A 24,556-nucleotide genomic window follows, 5' to 3' on the forward strand; every position below is an offset into this window, starting at 1 on the left:
CTGTCTTCAGAAAAGGGGTTCCCTGTGTGTGTGAAGTGTGTCGGTACGCGTGTGTCGACATGTTTGACGAGGAAGGCTCGCTCACTGTGGAGGGGGAGTGTTTGAATGTCAGGTCGCCGTCGGCAACGCCGACACCGGAATGGGTGGATATGCTGAATGTCTTGAATGCAAATGTATATCTATTGCATAAAAGATTAGACAAGGCAGAAGCTAGGGATCAGTCAGGTACCCAGTCCATGCCTGTCCCTGTGGCGCCAGGCCCGTCGGGGTCTCAGAAGCGCACCATATCCCAGATCGATGACACAGATACAGACACAGATTCTGACTCTAGTGTCGACTATGAAGATGCAAAATTACAGCCGAAGGTGGCAAAAGGTATTCGGTACATGATTATGGCCATTAAAGAGGTTTTGCATATTACTGAGGAACCCCCTGTCCCTGACACGAGGGTACACATGTATAAAGAGAAAAAGCCTGAAGTCACTTTTCCATCATCATTTGAATTAAGTGAATTGTGTGAAAAGGCTTGGGACTCTCCAGATAGGAGACCACAAGTTCCCAAAAGGATTCTTATGGCGTATCCTTTTCCACAAATTGATAGGATACGCTGGGAATCTTCACCAAAAGTGGACAAGGCGCTGACACGCTTGTCCAAAAAGGTGGCACTGCCTTCTCAGGATACGGCTTCCCTCAAGGAACCTGCTGATCGCAGGCAGGAATTTACCTTGAAGCACATTTACACTCACTCCGGTACTATTGCTAGACCGGCTATGGCGTCGGCCTGGGTTTGTAGTGCGGTTGTGGCATGGGCAGATTCATTATCTGCGGAGATTGACACCTTAGATAGGGATGCCATTCAAATGACCATAGAGCATATCAGAGATGCTGCCTTGTATATGAGAGATGCTCAGAGAGACATTTGTTTATTAAGCTCCAGAATAAATGCTATGTCTATTTCAGCTAAGCGACTCCTGTGGACCCGGCAGTGGACGGGAGATGCTGATTCTAAGCGGCACATGGAGTCCTTGCCGTACAAGGGGGAGGAGTTGTTTGGAGACGGCCTATCGGACCTTGTCTCTACGGCTGGTAAGTCGAATTTCTTACCTTATGTCCCCCCGCAGCATACTAAGAAGGCACCTCATTATCAAATGCAGTCCTTTCGTTCCAATAAAAACAAGAAGGTGCGGGGATCGTCCTTTGTTACCAGAGGAAAAGGCAGGGGAAAGAAGCTGCACACAGCTAGTTCCCAAGAGCAGAAGTCCTCCCCTGCGTCTGCAAAGTCCACCGCATGATGCTGGGGCTTCCCGGGGGGAGGCAGATCTGGTGGGGGCTCGTCTTCGGTTTTTCAGCCACGTCTGGGTTCAATCGCAGGTGGATCCCTGGGCAGTAGAGATTGTTGCTCAGGGATACAGACTAGAATTCGAAGACTTGCCTCCTCGCCGGTTTTTCAAATCGGCTCTGCCGACTTCCCCGTCAGACAGGGAGTCGGTGTTGACAGCAATCCAAAAATTGTATGTTCAACAGGTGATTGTCACAGTTCCTCATCTCCAGCAGGGAGAGGGATATTATTCAACCCTGTTTGTGGTCCCGAAACCCGACGGTTCGGTCAGGCCCATTTTAAACCTGAAATCTCTGAACTTGTACTTGAAAAGGTTCAAGTTTAAAATGGAATTACTCCGGGCGGTCATCGCCAGCCTGGAGGGGGGGGATTGGATGGTGTCCCTGGACATAAAGGATGCATACCTTCATGTTCCAATATTCCCCCCCCCCCCCCCCCCCCCCCAATCAGGCGTTCCTGAGATTTGCAGTGCAGGACTGTCGCTACCAATTTCAGACGTTGCCGTTTGGGCTGTCCACGGCCCGAGGGTTTTCACCAAGGTAATGGCGGAAATGATGGTGCTCCTGCGCAGGCAGGGGGTCACAACTATCCCATACTTGGACGATCTCCTAATAAAGGCGAGATCTCGGGAGAAGTTGCTGGACAGCGTGTCTCTGTCCATGAAGACGTTGCAGCTACACGGCTTGATTCTCAATATACCGAAGTCCCAACTAGTTTCTACAACGCGTCTGACCTTTCTGGGCCTGATCCTAGACACAGACCAGAAAAAGGTTTTTCTTCCGATCGAAAAGGTTCAGGAACTTATGACCATGGTCAGGAACCTATTGAAACCAAAAAGGATTTCAGTGCATCAGTGCACACGGGTCCTGGGAAAGATGGTGGCTTCATACGAGGCAATCCCTTTCGGCAGATTCCATGCGAGGACTTTTCAAAGGGACCTCTTGGACAAGTGGTCCGGGTCCCATTTACAAATGCATCAAAGGATCACCCTGTCTCCCAGGACCAGGGTATCTCTCCTGTGGTGGCTGAACTGTGCTCACCTTCTAGAGGGTCGCAGGTTCGGCATTCAGGACTGGGTCCTGGTGACCACGGACGCAAGCCTCCGAGGCTGGGGAGCAGTGGCACTGGAAAAAATTTTTTTTCCAAGGTCTCTGGTCAGGCCTGGAGACTTGTCTCTACATCAACGTCCTGGAGTTGAGGGCCATATACAACGCCCTGCGTCAAGCGGAGAACTTACTTCGGAGAAGACCGGTTCTGATTCAGTCAGACAATGTCACGGCAGTGGCTCATATAAACCGCCAAGGAGGAACAAGGAGCAGAGTGGCCATGGCAGAAGCGACCAGGATTCTACGCTGGGCGTAAGGCCATGTAAGCGCGCTGTCAGCGGTGTTCATCCCGGGGGTGGACAACTGGGAGGCGGACTTCCTCAGCAGGCACGACCTGCATCCGGGGGAGTGGGGACTTAATCGAGAAGTCTTTGCACAGATCGCGGATCGGTGGGGCCTGCCTCAAATAGACATGATGGCGTCCCGTCTCAACAAAAAGCTAAAGCAGTATTGCGCCAGGTCAAGGGACCCTCAGGCGGTAGCGGTAGGCGCTCTGGTGACACCTTGGGTGTTCAGATCGGTCTATGTGTTTCCTCCTCTTCCTCTCATACCCAAGGTGTTGAGAATTGTAAGAATAAGCAGGGTCAGAACAATCCTCATTGTTCCAGATTGGCCATGGAGGACTTGGTATCCGGAACTGCAAGAGTTGCTCACAGAAGATCCGTGGCCTCTTCCTCTAAGGCAGGACCTGCTGCAGCAGGGGCCCTGTCTGTTCCAAGACTTACCGCGGCTGCGTTTGACGGCATGGTGGTTGACGCCGGATCCTAGCTGAAAAAGGAATTCCGGAGGAAGTCATTCCTACCCTGATCAAGGCTAGGAAAGACGTGACGTTGAAACAATATCACCTTATATGGCGGAAATATGTTTCTTGGTGTGAGGCCAGAGCTGCTCCTACGGAGGAGTTCCATTTGGGCCGTCTACTTCACTTCCTTCAAACAGGAGTGACCTTGGGCCTAAAATTAGGGTCCACAAAGGTCCAAATTTCGGCCTTATCCATTTTCTTTCAAAGAGAATTAGCCTCTCTTCCTGAGGTACAGACTTTTGTGAAGGGGGTGCTGCATATTCAGCCTCCCTTTGTGCCTCCGGTGGTGCCTTGGGATCTTAACGTGGTGTTACGTTTCCTCAAGTCACCTTGGTTTGAACCACTTAAAACTGTGGAGTTGAAATACCTCACGTGGAAAGTGGTCATGTTGTTAGCGTTAGCTTCGGCGAGACGAGTTTCAGAATTGGCGGCTTTATCGCATAAAAGCCCATACTTGGTTTTCACGTGGATAGGGCAGAGTTGAGGACTCGTCCTCACTTTCTGCCAAAAGTGGTCTCATCTTTTCATGTGAACCAACCTATTGTCGTGCCTGTGGCTACAAGGGACTTGGAGGATTCCGAGTCCCTGGATGTAGTCAGGGCTTTGAAGATTTATGTGACCAGAACGGCTCGGATCAGGAAGACTGAAGCTTTGTTTGTTTTTATGCGGCCAACAAGGTTGGCGCCCCTGCTTCAAAGCAGACTATTGCTCACTGGATCTGTAACACGATTCAGCAGGCGCATTCTACGGCAGGATTGCAGTTACCGAAATCGGTTAAGGCCCACTTCACTAGGAAAGTGGGCTCTTCTTGGGCGGCTGCCCGAGGGGTCTCGGCATTACAGTTGTGCCGAGCAGCTACTTGGTCGGGGACAAACACCTTTGCAAAGTTCTATAAGTTTGATACCCTGGCTGAGGAGGACCTCCTGTTTGCTCAATCGGTGCTGCAGAGTCATCCGCACTCTCCCGCCCGTTTGGGAGCTTTGGTATAATCCCCATGGTCCTTACGGAGTCCCAACATCCTCAAGGACGTTAGAGAAAATAAGATTTTACTTACCGGTAAATCTATTTCTCGTAGTCCGTAGAGGATGCTGGGCGCCCGTCCCAAGTGCTGACTTCTTCTGCATGACTTGTATATAGTTATTGCTTACATAAGGGTTATGTTATAGTTTTCGGTGATACCGTGGCTATGTTGTTGTTCATACTGTTAACTGGGTAAGTTTATCTTAAGTTATACGGTGTGATTGGTGTGGCTGGTATGAATCTTGCCCTTAGATTTACAAAAATCCTTCCTCGTACTGTCCATCTCCTCTGGGCACAGTTTCCCTAACTGAGGTCTGGAGGAGGGGCATAGAGGGAGGAGCCAGTGCACACCCAGAATCCAAAGCTTTCTTAAAGTGCCCTATCTTTTGCGGAGCCCGTCTATTCCCCATGGTCCTTACGGAGTCCCAGCATCCTCTACGGACTACGAGAAATAGATTTACCGGTAAGTAAAATCTTATTATTTATAGACTTGCGCTACAGACACTGAGGTGTTAGGATCACTGCAGACTCGCACAGTTTTTTGGGCCTCTGTATTCCCTGGGACGTGTCTGATCAGTGGTTTTAAATAGGAACTACAATTCCTCCCTTTGTAATAAATAACCACAAGTTTGGGATAATCTGTATAATTTATTAATTTTATTGGGCCAGTGTAGTTGTCACATCCTCTCCGCCATTATTGGCAATATTACTTCTTGCCCATTGAATTGTTGATAGGCACGTGGAGATTACTAAAATATCCACCGTACTATACAATTTTAGCGATCTATATATACCCCTGAAGAAGTCCTGATACAGGGACGAAACGCGTAGGGTTTTAAAAATCAAGGTGATTAGGATACCCCAGTACACATTGGAGAGTTGCCACCACTGAGCTTACATCCTGGGATGTTGGGTGGCACTCTTTGTTTCCATCTGTTTCAATGTTATCTGGTTGTTCCTTCTAGTACACCTATATAATGTAGAAGATACTACACATTATATATTTTATGTTGGATTTTACTAATAAACATCGGAATTTTAATAATCAAAGGCCATTCGGGAGTCTACATTTCTTGGTGAGAGGGTATTTTATAGGTAAACTATTTGGCTGAGTGTAACCGAACACTGGATTCAAAAGAGATCACAATATCCACCCCAAGTTGGGATTGTAATCGAGTCCATTAACAACACGATTGAAAGCATTCAGACGTCTAAATCCTTAAGATCATATGGACTCCTATATGGACAATTGATTTCGATGCTCTAGCGCCCTCCGGGCTGTATTTCTGTTCATATATAAATATGTATTTATTCATTAAGTTTCTTATGTAGCGCAGCAAATTTAGAATTCAGTATATATGTATATGTTTGTTATATATATATATATGCCCTGACGAAAATGCTGCTGCATTGAAATGTTGGCTGAAAGTGGCTGTCGTTGTGTGTTTTATTCCTGAGTGCTGCTGTTGAAACTTGTTTATTTATACTGGGTATATATAAAATCTAAGGGGTCTCCAGAGATATCGCTGTACCGGGCCCAAAGATTTCTGTTGCTAGCCCTGGTTGCAATTACTTCTCTATCTGTCCCTGCGTCCCAGCTGCCTCTATATCTATCCCTATGTCCCTGCTGCCTCTCTCTCTCTGTTTCTTTGCCCCTGTTTCCTCTTTCTGTCCCTAAGTCCCTGCTGCCTATCTGTGTCCCTATGTCTTTGCCGGCACTCTCTCTCTATGGGGTAAATGTATGAAGCAGTGATAAAAGTGGAGAAGTGAGCCAGTGGAGAAGCTGCCCATTACAACCAATCAGCAGCTCTGTATAATTTTATAGTATGCAAATTATAAATGTTACTTCAATGCTGATTGGTTGCCATGGGCAACTTCTCCACTGGCTCACTTCTCCTCTCTTATCACTGCTTCATACATTTACCCCTGTGTCCCTGCTGCCACTCTTTCTGTTTCTGTGTTCCTGCTGCCATTCTCTCTATCTCTATGTTCCTGTTGCCTCTATTTGTTCCTGCTGCCTCTCACTTTGTCCCAACTGTATCTCACCAAAATCCCTGCTGACCCTCTATCTGTCTGTGTCCCTGCTGCCTCTCTATCTGTCCCTATGTTCCTGTTGCCTCTCTGTTTCTATGCCCCTGCTGCCTCTTCCTGTCCCTGCATCCATTCTGCCTCTTTCTGTTTCTATGCCCCTGCTGCCTCCTTCTGCCCCTACGTTCCTGCTGCCTCTGTCTTTGCCGCCACTCTCTCTCTCTTTCTCTCTCTCTGTTCTTGCCGCCACTCTCTCTGTCTCTATGTCTCTGCTGCCATTCTCTCTCTGGAGATCTGAGTTGGGGGGCCCCTAAAAATATTGCTATGGGACCTACAAAGTTCTAATTACGCCCCTGCCTCTATATAAATATGGGGCTGTTTCAGAGGTGGACGCTAATATCACCTCTGCAGAATTATGCAAAAGCTACATGAGGTGTGTTAAGTAAAAAAGTAACCCAGGATTCTGTGATGCATTGCTGCATCTGAAGGGGTAGCACGGGATCATCTACGTGCATATAGGACATCTAGTAACCCTAAGGTTACTCAGGATGTTGTGGGACCAGATCTGCGCTTGTGCAGTGCGGTGCCTGCTAATGTGCAGATCATTAAACATCAGAGATTTATGTAAATCTCAGAATCAGGCTCTATATATGTAACCAAATATCTCCCCCTATTAGCTAATAACACTGTTCTGTAACATGACTTTTTCTTTTATCTTTGGCCTAATCTGAGCCATGCCAGTTCAGGAATTCCAACGGCACATTGTGTCCTACCAGCATTACAACATGGAGGTGCGAGAGAAAACCTGAGATTTGGGCACTACCATAAATTCCCGATATGCGCTCAGCTGGGCAAGGGAGAGAGGTAGCAAACCTTGTAAAGAATTTGTTGTCCATTGCAACCAATGAGCTTCTAGCTATCATTTATCAAATATGTTCTATAAAATGATAGCTAGAACCTGGTTGGTTGCTATGGGCACTGTATGGTGGTCACTGGGATGCTCCTTGTATTGAATATCTCTCACTGGAATGGTAGACAGAGGTATTGTGATTTATTTTTTACACCACAAGAAAAAATGTGAGACCAGTGGGTGTTTAACATTGGATGAGACCCCAGTCAGAATTATCTATTTTATAGTGATCTTTTACCAGTCGGTGCTAATCTTTGGAATTCCCTGCTGTTGGATTAAGTAGTAGTAATCATTTAATGTGTCTACTTGTCACCCTGTTGTGCTGACTCTGCCTACCAGCACAATGCCTCACCTACTGGTGTGATCACCCACTGTGTCACAATCTTTCTTCTGAGGCCACTACATGAGGCCACTTTCCATATTTTTCCAGGGCCACTTTAAGTTCCCAACCCGCTTTTGTCTGGCATAGAAGAAACGTGAATGATAAATCAAAGTAAATGTACCAGGAGGGTATTGACAAGCCATTAGAAAGTTATCAGAAGATGGAAACCCTTTATAACATTATCTTATACTGTGAATTTCTTACCCTGTTTCCAAGAAAAAGACATTGTCAAATATTAAGTTAACTTATTAATTAAGTGAAAGGGAGACATGATATTTTCTGGGAGATGTATCAAGCCGCGGAGAGATATAAAGTTGGGTATTTGCCCAAAGCAAATGATGCTTCTAACTACAGGTATAATTTCATGTACTGTGCTGGATAAGTGACAGAAGATGATTGGGTGCTTTGGACATTTCCACTTTCTGTCTCTCCAAGTCTTGATACATCTCCCCAACAGTGCTGTATATAAAATATAAGTGTCTCGCTGCTATACAGCAGGTCAGGAGCACCAGCAGGACAGTAGAGTAATAATTTGCAGACCCTGTGAAATTAGCATGCAATAAAGAACGGAGACTCAGTCAATGAATACATAAAACATTTTTAGTTTATGCTAAAATATAACAAATTTATTAGAGGAATATTTAACAAATAATATTTGCGAGACATCTCCGAAAACAGTCAGGTTTGGAGGCTGCCCACAAATATTAAACGGCCCCTGAATGTAGGTATTGGGGACTGCAATAGATATTGAAGATATCTGCTGCAATCCTCCTATTGTGATCACAAAGGCAGCCACCAAAAGTTTCTGCAGCAGTTGGTAAACTGCAAAACTCACTAAGCTCCAGAATGCAAAGGATTTTTGAGCTTGGCCCAGCAGCTAATGCCATTTCTAATTGGCGTTTGTAGCCCGTGGGCTACATTATGCAATTCTTCCCAGGAAAAGGATCCTTGGGATCTCTTTGCATTACTGTCTGCTCTTACATACGCAGTCTGACGAATGCACATGTGAAGTAGCGCAGCCGGGGTCTAAACCCAGAAGTAAAGTGATCGCATTAGCGATTATTTTACTTTTTATACATTGCAGGGACGGGCATGAGATTGATTATGGCATGAAAGCTACACCTCTGGACTCACAAAGAGTCATCCTTCAGCACTCAGGAGAGGAAAAACCTCCTTGAGGGGAACCATGGCCTCGGGATTGCCCTTCCCTCTGGGCATTAAGAGGTGTACTAATAGGGGGATCAGTATAATATCCCGGCGCACGGGATTCTATTGGTCGTAATACGGACGACAGGGTCCCGGTGCAAAAAAGGCTGACATGGGTGAGTAAGGGGTGTTTTCCCCTCTCCCCGCCCACTTAACTCCCTGTCCGCAGCCTAACACTGACCTCCTCCTTTGTGCCTAACTCTAACCCTCCCACGGAGGTGCCTAATCCTAACTTCTGTCCCCACTGCCTAACCCTAACCCACCCTACCCGCAGCCTAGGGACGTGCAGGCAGGGGAGGCCCTGTCATAATGATTAAAATAATAAAAAGAAGATATTTATAACACAGAGTATGTGATAAATATATTCTTTTATTATTTTAATCAATTTCCCCCTGTGACTATGCGTGCAGTTTAGGGTGGGAGGCAGCGGGAGAGGTGCCTCCGGCTCCTAACATTAAAGTCCGGGCAGCGGGGGGCGGGCAGGGCGAAGCAATGGGCTGTAAAAGCCCATTGAAAATGCATGGTGAAGCGGCACCTATACTGGTGCCTCAATGACAGGGGCGTGCATTCAGCCCACATGAATGCACGCCCCTGTCAGTCCCCCAGATGTGATTGGGCCAGCGTATCAACTGGATCCGCTGGCCAGCGGGCACATGCGGCGGCGCGACGCGGCAGGCATCGTAGCGGTGGGACCCGGCAGGGAAAGGGTGGCTGGCGGCAGACCTGGATCCGAGAGGATCCAGCCCCTGCCAGCCACTTGGCAGAGTTCGGCAGTGGAGAGCGGCTTCAATTTAAAAAATGGCGCTGAATTCAAGATGGCCACCGCGAGCCAATCACTCTCGCCGCATCATCACTCCGGCTGACTTTTAAGCCAGCTCGAGGGAGCGGCTGTCAGTCCGATGGCGGAATAGGAGCAGAGAAGAGCTCCTGAAGCAAGAAGACGCAGTGGAACTCCTTGATGGGCGGCGGCCATGCAAAAGAGCTTAACGGCCGCCGCCCACCAGGTGAAGCCAGAAGACGCAGTGGAAGTCCTGGATGGGCGGCGGCCACCAGGTGAAGTCAGAAGACGCCGTGGAAGCCCTGGGGAGGCAGCGGCCATGCAAAAGAGCTGCCCATAGGCTGCCACCCCCCAGGTGAAGAACCTGTACAATAAACTTTTTTTTTTAAATGTGTTGTATGTTTATTTTAATATTTTCTTTACAGGAGGACTACAGGTGCCAGCAAGCACTTTATGTCCGGGCTGCTGGCACTTGTGGTTCTCCAAGTGCCGGCATTCTGGGGCAGGCTTGCTGGGACCTGTAGGCCCCCTGTAAAGAACAATATTAGCATGGCATGAACCCCGTACCCACCGCCACCAGGGGTGGTTGTTGCTTGGGAGGGGGGACCCCATTCAATTTTTCTGGGGTCCCCACTTTCCGAGTAATTTTAGCCCTGGGCTGACTGGTTTGAGGGGTGTTTAATGCTATGGCAGGGGGGCCCCATACCGAGTGTTTCCCCTGCTATGGCATTACTCCGCCTGGCTGGTTCAGCCTGGTGCTGGTGTTTCTTAAATAGGGGGAGCCTCATTTTTTATTTTTTTTTAAAGGGGAAGGGGGGGCGGTGGCGCTAGTCATTTATCCAGTGCCTCCCCAGCCACAGACCTCACTGCACGTCACTGCCGCAGCCTAACCCTAACCTCTCCCCACCCGCGGCCTAAATCTACCTATACCTGCCAAAGGTCAATTGCTGTGTAGACTAAGAGGAAAAGATGCAAAAACATTGTTAGTGGATGAACAAGCAGAGAGACAAACTGCAAATAGTGGTGTGGTTGTATAGAGAGAAAAATCTCTCTGTGTAAATATGTTACTCTAACTATTGAAGACATGGAAAATGCGTAAAATAAGGATAATTAACCCAAAGGGACCATTGTTTTTTATATAGTACACACAGGGCCGTCTTTTGGTATGGGCTCACTGGGCTCTTGCACAAGGGCCCCAGGAGTAAAAGGGCCCTAGGCTGATAGCTAAGCGTCCCCTCTTTCCAGGGGTACCAGATTTTTTAAAATCGGCCCTGGGGAACCAGAGATATCCGACTTCAAAGCAGTGGTCCCCATCCAAGCCTGTTAATTGTTCTTACCAGACAGATATCTTGGGTTCTGTCTGACTTACAGTTTTTCTGAGGGTATACTCCAAAAGCTGTGACTCTCCCCTTTTAGTGGACACTGGCAGCTTGTCTCTACTTTGCCCAGAACCAGAGATATCAGCCTTCAATCAGCTGGTCCCTGCTCCAGCTCCACACACCTAATATGCAGTTTTATATTTTTGTTGGTGGAATGCTCTGGCTACTGAAGTCTGATCCTTAAGTCCCCAGTACCTCATGAAAGGTGGGACTCTCTAGTCTAGTTTTTTTTATCCCATTAAAGCTAAGAAATCTATTTCCAGGAACTGGAGATATCTGTAGTAAAGCAAGCTGCCCTGACCCCCGAAAAATTATGAATATTAAGCCCACTCCACTATCCACCCCTCCCTTGTGTATTAAACACCCCCTACCACCCTGGAAGTCATGTACCGGGGCCCCTTCATTGAGCGCAATGTCCCCTTCTACAGTTTAGTGTTCTCCTTCCCGCCCCATTTGTGCAGTAAAGGAGTAATTATCAGAAATTATTTCACCAGGTCCTACATGCTGAGCGAAAGATAGAACCCCCCTAGCCCCCGCGGGACATCAAAGCTGCCACTGATAGCACCCCCCACCCTGATGGGTGGGTAGGGGCCCCAGTGCATTGCTGTGCCCAGGGGCCCACACTGCTGTTAAGACGGCTCTGAGTACACACATATGGGGGGGGGGGTAAGTTATTTGTTATAGTAATAAGTGGGTACCTTCAGAATAGAAATTTGACCAGTAAATATAAAAGCTATAAATTGATAGCATTTAGGGGTCAATCCAATTAGGTACGAGTTGCAATTGCTGCGATGTTTCAACATTGGCAACGGCACCCAAACTCGCACTCTTCGTCGCCAGATAGGGCTGCGGGCACTTTTGAGTGAGTTTAGGCTGCCGGAAAGTGCGGCTGTTATAAGACAAACTCGCACCTAATTAAGTTGACTCCTTCGTTAAATGTGATTGAGCCTAATTCAGTTGTGGTTGTTAAAGCGATCGTTGCTGCAATCTTTTGCCGTTCGCAATTGCATCGCAGTCACTTGAATAAGTCTGAGCAGTCGTAGTCTGAGCAAGTCTCCTAGACACAGAGGGCTCTCCAGCATCAACACAGGTCGCAATGGGTAATTTATACACGTGCACGGAAAGGTGTTTGAACAGAAATGACACGCCTGTGTACAGTTAGCCACCACCGTTACCACCCCAAATGCTGACTTCCTGTCAGTCACTTTGTAATGGGATCCTCTATGTGAGCTTGATCACATCTTGTGTGCAGTGCAGCTTACACGCATGCACAGTGAAAAAGCATTGAGCCACTTGCATGCAACAGCGGCTTTGCATCCACATCAAAAGCACATTTTGCGCTTCTCCTAAGGTGTGCTTGTACCTATATTCCCTGTTCTGTCTATCTTGTCTTGCCTTTCAGCTGACATTACTGCACATGTAGGACTCGCCTCCTCCTACCTGTCTTCCTGCATGGTATCTGGAAACATCTGCAGCTGTAGATAGAATGTTACAGGAAGAAGCATTGTGATGTCACAGGCTAGGTGTGATGTCACAGTAACCAGCAGCAAAGCTACTAAGTTACAGCTTTCTTACATATACATTTTATACATCAATTATAACTGGAGTTACATGAATTTCTAGTTAAAAAAAATAGACTAGTGTACAAAAAATGAACTATATGGCAATGTTGTACAGAGTGCCTCAAATTTATATAGGTAAAGGGAAAACTAGAAGTGAAAGGAATTTCTAGACTAAATCATTACTAATATTTTATAAGGAAATAAAGCTCTTTATCTAGCAGGCTGAATTAATAATTTCTCATTATATGAAAAAATAATAAAAAATAAATAAATATATATGTATATATATATAATATATATACCGCCCAACTGTCCTACTTTTTGCGGGGCAGTCCCGTTTTTTTGGGACTGTCCCACCCGCGGGCCACAGTGGGGTGGGGCATTTAGGAGGCTCCTATCTATCGCTGCTCTGCTGTAGAGCAGCAGTGATTAGACGATGTGCGCATGCGCTGTGCAACATGCTCCCATTTTCTGCAACGCTGCCTGTTGCCGCAGTATCTCAACCCCTATTCTGCACATGCGTATATATAAAAACATCAGAGATGTATGTACACACCGAGTTTACTTTTTGGGAAAAGCAGTAAATGAATCCTTAAATCTCTTTTAGGGTGAACAGCGTTGACAGAAGACTTAAAATATAAAAGAAGGCATTCAAAATAAATCACCGTAAGCACTGCTGTATCATAAATCTCTCCCAGATATGCGGGCACAGACAGTTAAGGCCCATATAGACGGGCCGATGTGAGAGAGATGTGTGCTGAGCGAACCGCTCAGCACACATCTCTCCCGCCGCTCAGCACAGCGCGATCTGTGCTGAGCATGCGGGGGGAGACGGGGGGGCTGCTCACTTGACCCAGTGGGTTAAGTGAGCGACCTGCTACCAATCTAGCAGCAGCGATAGCCCCGCGCATCGCTATCGCTGTAAAAGGGTACACACGGAGCGATCAGGCTTAAATTCTAAGCATTCTAGTCATATTGCTTAGAATATCGCTCCGTGATTACCACCCTTTAGAATTGGTAGTATCAGCAAAAGCTACAGCTATAAATGGGATTAAAGGGGTTTTGTACAATGCTCCTTAATCTATTCTCACAGAGAGGGGGGGTGAAACCACCCTGCAGTCTGAGTCAGAGGGTTGTAAGGGGTATATTTATTAATGTGTGTTTTTTGGGGGTACCTGCAAATATAATGGATCCAGTAAAGAAATAGGGTGATACTGCACAAGATCATTCTGTACATTCAGTAAGTACAATGATTGGACTTCCGAGTTTAGGATTCAGGAGTCCTTCTGCTCACGCACAGAATGATGCTCGCACCGCCGGGGACACTGGTAGGGATCCATTTAGATCCCTCTCAGGAATCAATAAGAAGCCCATAGGCTTCTCTTAGGCAAGGCTACCTACAGATGGCATTGTCTACCAGGTCCAAGCTCTGGAAAGTATCTCTTTCCAGAGCGTGGTACATATGAGAATCACTTTAGTACATCCCGTCCAAAGTAGTTTATGGGTTTTAAAGGGAGGCAGAGTATTTTTTGTATTGTAGCAATCATACATTATGATATATTTATTATATTGTCCTAATTCAGATAAGTACATAAGGCCTGATTATGACTGGGGCACTAAAGAGGCAGGCGATGGGTTGTCTACTGAGACACCCACCAGCTGCGGCTGTAATCCACTGCGCTGTGCAAACAGTCTCACCATCAGACTTAGGGTAGCCCCATAGGGTCAAACCACTCGCCCTCTGTGGGAAGAATGAGAAAAAGTCCAGCACTCCACTCTTCTAATAACCGTACTTGCCCTGGTGTCCTCCGAGATGTCCACGCATCAGTAATTACACAATATGTAACAGCACTACTCATGGTCACATGCAGAATAGATAACTGAAAGGCGGCTTCTGTCCTTTATGTAGCCCACAGGAGATAGGAGGGTATATGGGGAGAAGCAGACGGCTGATTATTTGATCCTGTTTCAGTTATCAGGGCCGGCGACAGGGGGCGGTCAAAGGGGACACCTGTACCAGGCCCCAAGGATCAGAAAGGTCCCAAGGATATGACACTTATTGCCCATCAGGGATGTGAGCCGTCTTGTCCAAGTAGGGCAGCGAGCTGTAGGCAGTGTGGGCGCAGCCTCAGAGTGACAGGAGCCTCTCACACATACTAACTGTGTGGCACAAGTGTGTGCCTGCTCTTCCGGGTCCAGCTGTGTTGCAGGCAGTTACGGGACATGGCAGCAGCTCCCCTGGCCAGGATTCATGTGCTCTGCGCTGGCCTCTTCTGGTGGGGTGTGAGGGCCGCATGGAACCTGCTGTGTGGTGTTCGGGTCTGGATACTGGGGAGTGCAGCGCAGGTTAGTCTCTTCCCAGGGTAAGAGTAGATTGGTGAGGGGATACAGGGCTTTGGGACGGGGTGGGGGAGCTGGGAATGCAGCATGGAGTCATTTGGGAGAGACAGACTGTGGGGTGTGTTGGAGGAAGGAGAGAGGGAGGCACAGACTCTGGTATGTGTGGGGGAGGAAGGATAGATATACATATTCATAAACGTGTGTGTGTGTGTGTGTGTGTGTGTGTGTGTGTGTGTGTGTGTGTGTGTGTGTGTGTGTATATATATATATATATATATATATATATATATTAACCATTTCTTATATAGGGCAGAAATTCCGTTGCGTTTTGATATATGTATATATGAATGATCTGAGGGGCCCCCAAAGAAATCAATGTACCGGGCCCCAAGATTTCAACCAGCACATGCACAATCACTTTGAGAGATGGAGAAGGATCTTTTGGATCCCTCTCTGGGGATATCTGCGAATGGCTGCACATAGGCTTCTATAGGCAATACAAGAACAGAAAAAGACAAATCCTTAAAAAAACAAGATGTACATTACTGTATGTCAAAATAATCCATGTGAAAAACAAGTGATGTTGATAAATCCAGGTAGTAAGTATAATTATCAAACCATATAAATTGGTCGCTCTCCTACTGTCCCTGGATCATATTTTATATCAGATATAGTTAATTCAGCTGGTGGTGAAAATAAGAATTTACTTACCGATAATTCTATTTCTCATAGTCCGTAGTGGATGCTGGGGACTCCGAAAGGACCATGGGGAATAGCGGCTCCGCAGGAGACTGGGCACAAAAGTAAAAGCTTTAAGACTACCTGGTGTGCACTGGCTCCTCCCCCTATGACCCTCCTCCAAGCCTCAGTTAGGATACTGTGCCCGGACGAGCGTACACACTAAGGAAGGATTTTGAATCCCGGGTAAGACTCATACCAGCCACACCAATCACACCGTACAACTTGTGATCTGAACCCAGTTAACAGCATGATAACAGAGGAGCCTCTGAAAAGATGGCTCACAACAATAATAACCCGATTTTTTGTAACAATAACTATGTACAAGTATTGCAGACAATCCGCACTTGGGATGGGCGCCCAGCATCCACTACGGACTATGAGAAATAGAATTATCGGTAAGTAAATTCTTATTTTCTCTGACGTCCTAGTGGATGCTGGGGACTCCGAAAGGACCATGGGGATTATACCAAAGCTCCCAAATGGGCGGGAGAGTGCGGATGACTCTGCAGCACCGAATGAGAGAACTCCAGGTCCTCCTCAGCCAGGGTATCAAATTTGTAGAATTTAGCAAACGTGTTTGCCACTGACCAAGTAGCTGCTCGGCAAAGTTGTAAAGCCGAGACCCCTCGGGCAGCCGCCCAACATGAGCCCACTTTCCGTGTGGAATGGGCTTTTACAGATTTTGGCTGTGGCAGGCCTGCCACAGAATGTGCAAGCTGAATTGTACTACAAATCCAACGAGCAATAGTCTGCTTAGAAGCAGGAGAACCCAGCTTGTTGGGTGCATACAGGATAAACAGCGAGTCAGATTTTCTGACTCCAGCCGTCCTGGAAACATATATTTTCAGGGCCCTGACTACGTCCAGCAACTTGGAATCCTCCAAGTCCCTAGTAGCCGCAGGCACCACAATAGGCTGGTTTAAGTGAAAAGCTGAAACCACCTTAGGGAGAAATTGAGGACGAGTCCTCAATTCTGCCCTGTCCGTATTAAAAATTAGGTAAGGGCTTTTATAGGATAAAGCCGCCAATTCTGAGACACGCCTGGCTGAGGCCAGGGCTAACAGCATTACCACTTTCCATGTGAGATATTTTAAGTCCACAGTGGTGAGTGGTTCAAACCAATGTGATTTTAGGAACCCCAAAACTACATTGAGATCCCAAGGTGCCACTGGAGGCACAAAAGGAGGCTGTATATGCAGTACCCCCTTGACAAACGTCTGGACTTCAGGAACTGAAGCTAGTTCTTTTTGGAAGAATATTGACAGGGCCGAAATTTGAACCTTAATGGACCCCAATTTTAGGCCCATAGACAGTCCTGTTTGCAGGAAATGCAGGAAACGACCCAGTTGAAATTCCTCTGTAGGGGCCTTCCTGGCCTCACACCACGCAACATATTTACGCCAAATACAGTGATAATGTTGCACAGTTACATCCTTCCTGGCTTTGATCAGGGTAGGGATGACTTCATCCGGAATGCCTTTTTCCTTCAGGATCCGGCGTTCAACCGCCATGCCGTCAAACGCAGCCGCGGTAAGTCTTGGAACAGACATGGTCCCTGCTGGAGCAGGTCCTTTCTTAGAGGTAGAGGCCACGGGTCTTCCGTGAGCATCTCTTGAAGTTCCGGGTACCAAGTCCTTCTTGGCCAATCCGGAGCCACGAGTATAGTCCTTACTCCTCTCCTTCTTATGATTCTCAGTACCTTGGGTATGAGAGGCATAGGAGGGAACACATACACTGACTGGTACACCCACGGTGTCACCAGAGCGTCCACAGCTATTGCCTGAGGGTCCCTTGACCTGGCGCAATATCTGTCCAGTTTTTTGTTGAGGCGGGACGCCATCATGTCCACCTTTGGTTTTTCCCAACGGTTCACAATCATGTGGAAGACTTCTGGGTGAAGTCCCCACTCCCCCGGGTGGAGATCGTGTCTGCTGAGGAAGTCTGCTTCCCAGTTGTCCACTCCCGGAATGAACACTGCTGACAGTGCTATCACATGATTTTCCGCCCAGCGAAGAATCCTTGCAACTTCCGTCATTGCCCTCCTGCTTCTTGTGCCGCCCTGTCTGTTTACGTGGGCGACTGCCGTGATGTTGTCCGACTGGATCAGCACCGGCTGACCCTGAAGCAGAGGTCTTGCCTGACTTAGGGCATTGTAAATGGCCCTTAGTTCCAGGATATTTATGTGAAGTGACGTTTCCATGCTTGACCACAAGCCCTGGAAATTTTTTCCCTGTGTGACTGCTCCCCAGCCTCTCAGGCTGGCATCCGTGGTCACCAGGACCCAGTCCTGAATGCCGAATCTGCGGCCCTCTAGAAGATGAGCACTCTGCAACCACCACAGGAGAGACACCCTTGTCCTTGGAGACAGGGTTATCCGCTGATGCATTTGAAGATGCGATCCGGACTATTTGTCCAGCAGATCCCACTGAAAAGTTCTTGCGTGGAATCTGCCGAATGGAATCGCTTCGTAAGAAGCCACCATTTTTCCCAGGACCCTTATGCATTGATGCACTGACACTTGGCCTGGTTTTAGGAGGTTCCTGACTAGGTCGGATAACTCCCTGGCTTTCTCCTCCGGGAGAAACACCTTTTTCTGTACTGTGTCCAGAATCATCCCTAGGAACAGCAGACGTGTCGTCGGAATCAGCTGCGATTTTGGAATATTTAGAATCCATCCGTGCTGTCGTAGTACTACTTGAGATAGTGCTACTCCGACCTCTAACTGTTCTCTGGACCTTGCCCTTATCAGGAGATCGTCCAAGTAAGGGATAATTAAGACGCCTTTTCTTCGAAGAAGAATCATCATTTCGGCCATTACCTTGGTAAAGACCCGGGGTGCCGTGGACAATCCAAACGGCAGCGTCTGAAACTGATAGTGACAGTTCTGTACCACAAACCTGAGGTACCCTTGGTGAGAAGGGCAAATTGGGACATGGAGGTAAGCATCCTTGATGTCCAGAGACACCATATAGTCCCCTTCTTCCAGGTTCGCTATCACTGCTCTGAGTGATTCCATCTTGAATTTGAACCTTTGTATGAAAGTGTTCAAGGATTTCAGATTTAAAATAGGTCTCACCGAGCCGTCCGGCTTCGGTACCACAAACAGCGTGGAATAATACCCCTTTCCCTGTTGTAGGAGGGGTACCTTGATTATCACCTGCTGGGAATACAGCTTGTGAATGGCTTCCAATACCGCCTCCCTGTCGGGGGGGGGGGGGGGACGTTGGTAAAGCAGACTTCAGGAACCGGCGAGGGGGAGACGTCTCGAATTCCAATTTGTACCCCTGAGATACTACCTGCAGGATCCAGGGGTCCACTTGCGAGTGAGCCCACTGCGCGCTGAAATTCTTGAGACGGGCCCCCATCGTGCCTGAGTCCGCTTGTAAGGCCCCAGCGTCATGCTGAGGACTTGGCAGAAGCGGGGGAGGGCTTCTGTTCCTGGGAAGAGGCTGTCTGCTGCAGTCTTTTTCCCCTTCCTCTGCCCCGGGGCAGATACGAGTGGCCTTTTGCCCGCTTGCCCTTATGGGGACGAAAGGACTGAGCCTGAAAAGACGGTGTCTTTTTCTGCTGAGAGGTGACCTGGGGTAAAAAGGTGGATTTCCCAGCCGTTGCCTTGGCCACCAGGTCCGATAGACCGACCCCAAATAACTCCTCCCCTTTATACGGCAATACTTCCATATGCCGTTTGGAATCCGCATCACCTGACCACTGTCGCGTCCATAACCCTCTTCTGGCAGAAATGGACAGCGCACTTACTCTTGATGCCAGAGTGCAAATATCCCTCTGTGCATCTCGCATATATAGAAATGCATCCTTTAAATGCTCTATAGTCAATAATATATTGTCCCTGTCCAGGGTATCAATATTTTCAGTCAGGGAATCCGACCAAGCCACCCCAGCACTGCACATCCAGGCTGAGGCGATTGCTGGTCGCAGTATAATACCAGTATGTGTGTATATACTTTTTAGGATATTTTCCAGCTTCCTATCAGCTGGTTCCTTGAGGGCGGCCGTATCAGGAGACGGTAACGCCACTTGTTTAGATAAGCGTGTGAGCGCCTTATCCACCCTAGGGGGTGTTTCCCAACGCGCCCTAACCTCTGGCGGGAAAGGGTATAATGCCAATAATTTTTTAGAAATTAGCAGTTTTTTATCGGGGAAAACCCACGCTTCATCACACACCTCATTTAATTCATCTGATTCAGGAAAAACTACGGGTAGTTTTTTCACACCCCACATAATACCCTTTTTTGTGGTACTTGTAGTATCAGAAATGTTCAAAACCTCCTTCATTGCCGTGATCATGTAACGTGTGGCCCTACTGGAAAATACGTTTGTTTCCTCACCGTCGACACTGGAGTCAGTGTCCGTGTCTGGGTCTGTGTCGACCACCTGAGGTAACGGGCGCTTTAGAGCCCCTGACGGTGTTTGAGACGCCTGTACAGGTATTAACTGATTTGCCGGCTGTCTCATGTCGTCAACAGTCTTTTGTAAAGTGCTGACACTATCACGTAATTCCTTCCATAAGACCATCCAGTCAGGTGTCGACTCCCTAGGGGGTGACATCACTAATACAGGCAATTGCTCCGCCTCCATATCATTTTCCTCCTCATACATGTCGACACAACGTACCGACACACAGCACACACACAGGGAATGCTCTGATAGAGGACAGGACCCCACTAGCCCTTTGGGGAGACAGAGGGAGAGTTTGCCAGCACACACCAGAGCGCTATATATATACAGGGATAACCTTATATAAGTGTTTTTCCCTTATATAGCTGCTGTATAGATTTATCTGCCAATTTAGTGCCCCCCCTCTCTTGTTTTACCCTGTTTCTGTAGTGCAGGACTGCAGGGGAGAGTCAGGGAGCTTCCCTCCAACGGAGCTGTGAGGAAAAATGGCGCCAGTGTGCTGAGGAGATAGGCTCCGCCCCCTTCTCGGCGGCCGTTCTCCCGCTTTTTTATGGAAAAACAGGCATGAGTTAAATGCATCCATATAGCCCAGGAGCTATATGTGATGCATTTTTTGCCCCCTAAGGTGTTTACATTGCGTCTCAGGGCGCCCCCACCCAGCGCCCTGCACCCTCAGTGACCGGAGTGTGAAGTGTGCTGAGAGCAATGGCGCACAGCTGCGGTGCTGTGCGCTACCTTATTGAAGACAGGACGTCTTCTGCCGCCGATTTTTCCGGACCTCTTCTGCTCTTCTGGCTCTGTAAGGGGGACGGCGGCGCGGCTCTGGGACCCATCCATGGCTGGGCCTGTGATCGTCCCTCTGGAGCTAATGTCCAGTAGCCTAAGAAGCCCAATCCACTCTGCACGCAGGTGAGTTCGCTTCTTCTCCCCTTAGTCCCTCGATGCAGTGAGCCTGTTGCCAGCAGGTCTCACTGAAAATAAAAAACCTAAAACTAAACTTTTTTCCAAGCAGCTCAGGAGAGCCACCTAGACTGCACCCTTCTCGTTCGGGCACAAAAATCTAACTGAGGCTTGGAGGAGGGTCATAGGGGGAGGAGCCAGTGCACACCAGGTAGTCTTAAAGCTTTTACTTTTGTGCCCAGTCTCCTGCGGAGCCGCTATTCCCCATGGTCCTTTCGGAGTCCCCAGCATCCACTAGGACATCAGAGAAATATGTAATATAAAAGAATCATTTATTAGCCAATTACTTGTGCAGGGACATATCCTAACTACAACATCGTTTGTTCTATATTGGGCACAAGCTCTGGAAGGGTTTCTGGAACTTGTACATATGCTTAATGTGGCAAACGTCTGAAAAGTGCAGTTTCAGGATTAGTACTTCCCACCCCAGATGTCATATCCATGAACTTTGCTTTATCAATGATTCTTTGCTCTGGGGGTTGAGCACCCGCTGACAGGCATGTATCTCTAGATGTGTCTACCTCTAGTTTTAGTCCCAATTACTTTCTTGCCATCCTCTTTTTTTTTCACACATTCCACCTCTCTAAGTGAAAGTTCTATCTGTGCTGCGTATCGGGGATGCATCTTTTCTGAGAAAAACATTGTCTCATTAATGAAGTAATACATAGGTTTTAAAGACAGTTAATATAGAACTGGAGAATGCCGACACGTTTGTAATGTTAGTTAAAGCATTTTAACTTTACCATCATATTTACAGTTAATGCTATGCACAGGCGGAACTCCGGGAGACAATGGAGTCGGGTGTCGCCGGGCTCCTGCCCTGAAGGGGGCACTTCTCCTCCATTGTCTCCCGCTCCGTGTGCTGACCTCTATTTGTCTGCTGTGACATGGGGGCTGAGCGGAGCGCTATCAGTATCTGCACTTCCGCTTCCTCTATACACAGGAGCGGAGGTAGCCCAAGGCATTGCAGGACCCAGTGCATGACAGCCTTAACTGAAACCCACTGCGCTGCCTTGCTGTTGATATACAGCAGTGGAACAGGCGGATGGTGAGCACAGAGCCATAGACATTTCCTCACAAGGCCTGTGATAATATAACTTGCTCAACCTGTCAAATTAATTTCTCCCTACAATCAGACCCTCAGGTAAACTTGCTCATATTTAGTGGGTGTACTAGAAGAGTCATATGCATTGAGAGTACTATAATATATGTTGAGTTTACCACCCAATATAGATGCCCCTTATATTACTTCCAATCCATATCTATGACCCCTCTATCACACTCGCTACATTTCACCCTTATAGTACTCGTAATACATATGTAGTGGATATGCTATAAGGCGATGCAGTCAATATACCGGCTGTCAGGATCCCGGTGTTCAGACCGACGCTGGAATCCAGACAGATGGCATTTTACCAACATACAGAATCCCGACACCAACCCAGTATAGAACCAGTGGCGAGCGCAGCGAGGCCGCAAGGGGACTCGCTGCTGGGATTCTGGCATCCCGTCTGCCGGGATATCATATGTATCCCGCTATAAGGGGCATATGTATTGAGAATACTGTTGGGGGTATATCTTTTGGATATGCTATAAGAGGCATATGTCTTGTATGTACTATTAGGGGTTTATCTGTACAGTAGCAAATATACTATTGGACGGGGGCTATATCGTAAACCCCCCTCAAACCTGTGGTCTGTATTTATTGTATTGCCACCAGAGACATGGGTCTGCATTAGATAAAATATTGGGGTCCATGCCGCTGTACAGCAATCTTCAAATCTCTCAGACTGGAATTTTTATTATACAGTATACTGACCACTAGAGAAAGTTAAGTGGGAACCTGACATTAATGATTAGAATGGGCATTATATTATATATTAATCAGATGGATTAAGTCATTATAGCAGGGGATTAAGTCCGACTGCCCAGTCTCAGTTAATCCTAGTAAAGGTCAAGATAAACATGGACCCATCTGTATATTGCTTTTTGATTTTTTTTCGTTTGGGGTGTGTGTGTGTGTGTGTGTGTGTGTGTATGTATATGTGTATATATATATATATATATATATATATAAAATTAGATAGAAGGCAGCACTCGGAGGCTTTCAAGTTGGTGAAATAAAGTGACCCTTTAATCTTTGGACCTTTGGGTATCCTGATTTGACCCCGAAGCGTCAATTAAAAGGTCACTGTATTTAACCAACTTGAAAGCCTCTGAGTGCCGCCTTCTATCTGCAATGTGTATGTCGGGGTGGTTGCCTCAGCAAGGAAGGCACTGGAGCAAGGTATTTCATCATTATTATTATTATTATTATTATTATTTTTTTCTATATGGGGGGCATCAACATTTATATTGCCTCTGGGAAACTGGGACAAACTTACGCCACTGATGCTATTACTAACATTACAACATGTTGGTATTATGTTGTCAGCATTCTCCCTTCCTCAGATTGACTGTCGATAGAATCCATTCGAAGTAGCATAAAACTGCTTCACTATGTCCGGCTGTGCGTACACCTCTGCATCAGGCCTCTAATGACTTTTGATCTCTTAGCACACTTTTTTTTTATCTTCACTGTTAATGGCTGTGTGATCCTATGCTGTCCAATTTTGTGTGTCACGGGAATGTGTTATTTCTATGACCTCTTCAAAACTTGAAGCTAAGTAATGGGATTATATGTTGAAAGCTGAGAGCCTCCTTGTGTGTGTACACATTAACTGTGTACCCAAACATTACTGAAATTAGTCACTGTGAAGACATTGTACACCTTTGGAAAATTACGCAAGTTTGCTTTTAATCTTTTTAAACATTTTATTTCATTACCTACTGCATTTAGGCTATTTGATGGCCTCTGTCTTGCAGCGAATAAACACTTTATTTCATTAATTACTGCATGTAAGCTATTTGATGACCTCTGTTTTGCAGCTGAATCGAAGTGACAGTGACAGCTCAACCCTCGCTAAAAAGTCTCCATTTGTAAGGAATGCAACAGAACGGTGCAGCTTGAGAGTAAAGAGGGTATGTGCACAGAGATCTTACTGAGGAACACTCAGTAACGAGGAATGAAGGAAGCACTGCTTACATTATACTGATAACTATCTGGGGTTTCAGAGACAAAAGTTAGAAACTGTTGTTAATTCACTTTCATTTTTACCGGTTACTCTGATAAAATCTGTTACACCTTAATGTAGTCATTATCAATCCATGGGACAGTAATTTCTCTTGTGTTTACTCATCATAAAAAGACAGGAAGAAATAAGCATTGTTGTTTTCTAGAAAGTAATGTACAGTACTAGCATCTTTTCCAGTATGTAAGGCTCCCAATATCAAGCTGAAATACGAGTGAAACTGTTCACCCGTTCTGTAAATCCAGCGCTTACATCCTTATAAATAAAATGCAGTGATCTAGTTATCAGTGTGGGCTCCACGCTTCCTCAGGATCCAGGTTCTCCATGAATGTGATATTTGGGTTTCCATAGCAACTTTGCTGCATTTAGCATCCAACAGTAGTAATGGATGTGTTTTATGGAACAAGTTACATGATCATAGTTGAGAATGTAAACCTGCTTGCTACTGTATGCTGA

At 47.0% G+C, this 24,556-nt stretch overlaps 1 protein-coding gene across 1 annotated transcript in view; it reads left to right on the top strand.

Annotated features, from left to right (window-relative positions):
* Positions 1–24,556, top strand: part of WWC2 (WW and C2 domain containing 2) — a 214,134-nt gene that overhangs the window by 159,698 nt on the left and 29,880 nt on the right. The window contains exon 15 of the mRNA XM_063920687.1: positions 23,898–23,990. Coding sequence (XP_063776757.1) covers positions 23,898–23,990 — 93 coding nt within the window. The remainder of the gene's footprint in view (positions 1–23,897; positions 23,991–24,556) is intronic.

Source organism: Pseudophryne corroboree, chromosome 1 (genome assembly GCF_028390025.1).
Source record: "Pseudophryne corroboree isolate aPseCor3 chromosome 1, aPseCor3.hap2, whole genome shotgun sequence".
Lineage (NCBI taxonomy): Eukaryota > Metazoa > Chordata > Amphibia > Anura > Myobatrachidae > Pseudophryne > Pseudophryne corroboree.